At 62.3% G+C, this 1,563-nt stretch overlaps 1 protein-coding gene across 1 annotated transcript in view; it reads left to right on the top strand.

Moving 5' to 3' along the window:
- The first annotated feature begins 686 nt into the window (after positions 1–686).
- Positions 687–1,563, top strand: part of pde3a (phosphodiesterase 3A, cGMP-inhibited) — an 89,104-nt gene continuing 88,227 nt past the window's right edge. The window contains exon 1 of the mRNA XM_066668911.1: positions 687–1,563. This exon is cut by the window's right edge and continues 35 nt beyond it. Coding sequence (XP_066525008.1) covers positions 687–1,563 — 877 coding nt within the window.

Raw genomic sequence — 1,563 nt, 5'->3', positions numbered from 1 at the left:
GAGAGAGAGAGAGAAAGAGAGAGACACACAGAGAGAGAGACAGAGAGAGAGAGAGAGAGAGAGAGACACAGAGAGAGATAGAGAGAGAAAGAGAGAGACAGAGAGAGAGAGAGAGAGAGAGAGAGAGAGAGTTAGAGAGAGAGAGTGAAAGAGTGAGAGAAAGAGAGAGAGAGAGAGAGAGAGAGAGAGAGAGAGAGAGAGTTAGAGAGAGAGAGTGAAAGAGTGAGAGAAAGAGAGAGAGAGAGAGGGCGGAGGAAAGAAAGCACAGTCGCGATGAAGAGAAAAGCAATGGCCTCCGCGCGTGAGACGAAGGCAGCGTTTCCTCGCGCTCCGCTGATCGGGGTCTGGTGTGGCTGTTGTTGTTGTTGTTGCTGTTGATGGCGCGAGGAGAACGTTAGAGACTGAGGTTTGTGCGTTCGAACAGTGCGTGCGTGTGCGTGCCTGTGTGTGTGTGTGTGTGTGTGTGTCCTTCCCCCTCCCATTCCTTTCAGCACACACACACACACACACACACTCCGTTTACCGCAACTTTTCTTACATTTATTTGAATAATACTCTTTGTTTATTACTGTGTTTACTCGAGCATTATTCACCGGGGCGAAATAAACAACAACAACAACAACAACAAAGACCCTCTCGCGCCATGAAAGCAACGCGGCTCGTGCACGTGCAGGGCTGAACTCGCGATGGAGCGCGAGAGCGGCGGAGGGGCAGGGGGGGCAGTGGGGGTAGGAGCAGGGGCAGCAGAGCGCCGGAGCCCTCGGGCGAGCGAGCGCAACGGCTACGTGAGCACGTGCGTCACGCCGCTGGAGCAGGAGTGCCGCTGTGCGTGTGTGCGTGGGGGCTGCGGGGCGCTCGCGTGCGTGTCCGTAGTGCTCGCGCTGCTGCTGCAGCTGCTGGACTGGGACGAATGCGGCGCGCGGACGGACTCTCTCTCCTCTTTATCATCATCATCTTCTTCTTCTCCTCCTCCTTCTTCCCCCTCTCCTCCTGCTCTTCCTCCTCCTCCCGCTCCTCAGGCGGTGGACGGCGGCGCGTGGTGCCATCTCCTCTCTCCCGCCCTCGCCCTCCTATGTGCCTCCTTCTGCCTCGGTCTGCGCCTGATCCGCGGCGGCGCGCTCGCTCGCAGCGTCGTGCTCGTGCTGGCCGCGTGTCACGTGGGCGAGGCGGCAGCGCAGTGGCTCGAGCGCGGCGCGGACGAGCGGCGGCTGCTGTCGTTCGCGGCTAGCGCGGCGGTGCTCGCGGGCGCGGCCGGCGGCGCGCTGATGGTGCTGGGCTTGGGGCACGGCGTCTCCGTGCTGGTGTTCGTGAGCGCGGCGCGCGCCCTCGCCCTCCTCTCACTGCGAAGGGTGCGCGCGGGCTGGAGACCCTACGCGGCCTACCTGCTGGGGGTCCTCGGGGTGCTGCTCGCGCGCTACGCCGACCGCCTGCTGCCGAATCAGCGCGAGAGCCGCGGCGCCGCGTCGGGGGACGTGCCCGTGTTTAAAAGGCGCAGGAGGTCCAGCTCCGTAGTGTCCTCCGACATGGCGCAGCACGCGCACTCCAGCTGCAGGACGCACCGGA

This window comes from Hoplias malabaricus, chromosome 4, assembly GCF_029633855.1.
Source record: "Hoplias malabaricus isolate fHopMal1 chromosome 4, fHopMal1.hap1, whole genome shotgun sequence".
In the NCBI taxonomy this organism is placed as follows: Eukaryota; Metazoa; Chordata; class Actinopteri; order Characiformes; family Erythrinidae; genus Hoplias; species Hoplias malabaricus.
This window is presented reverse-complemented; position numbering and strand designations above follow the sequence as displayed.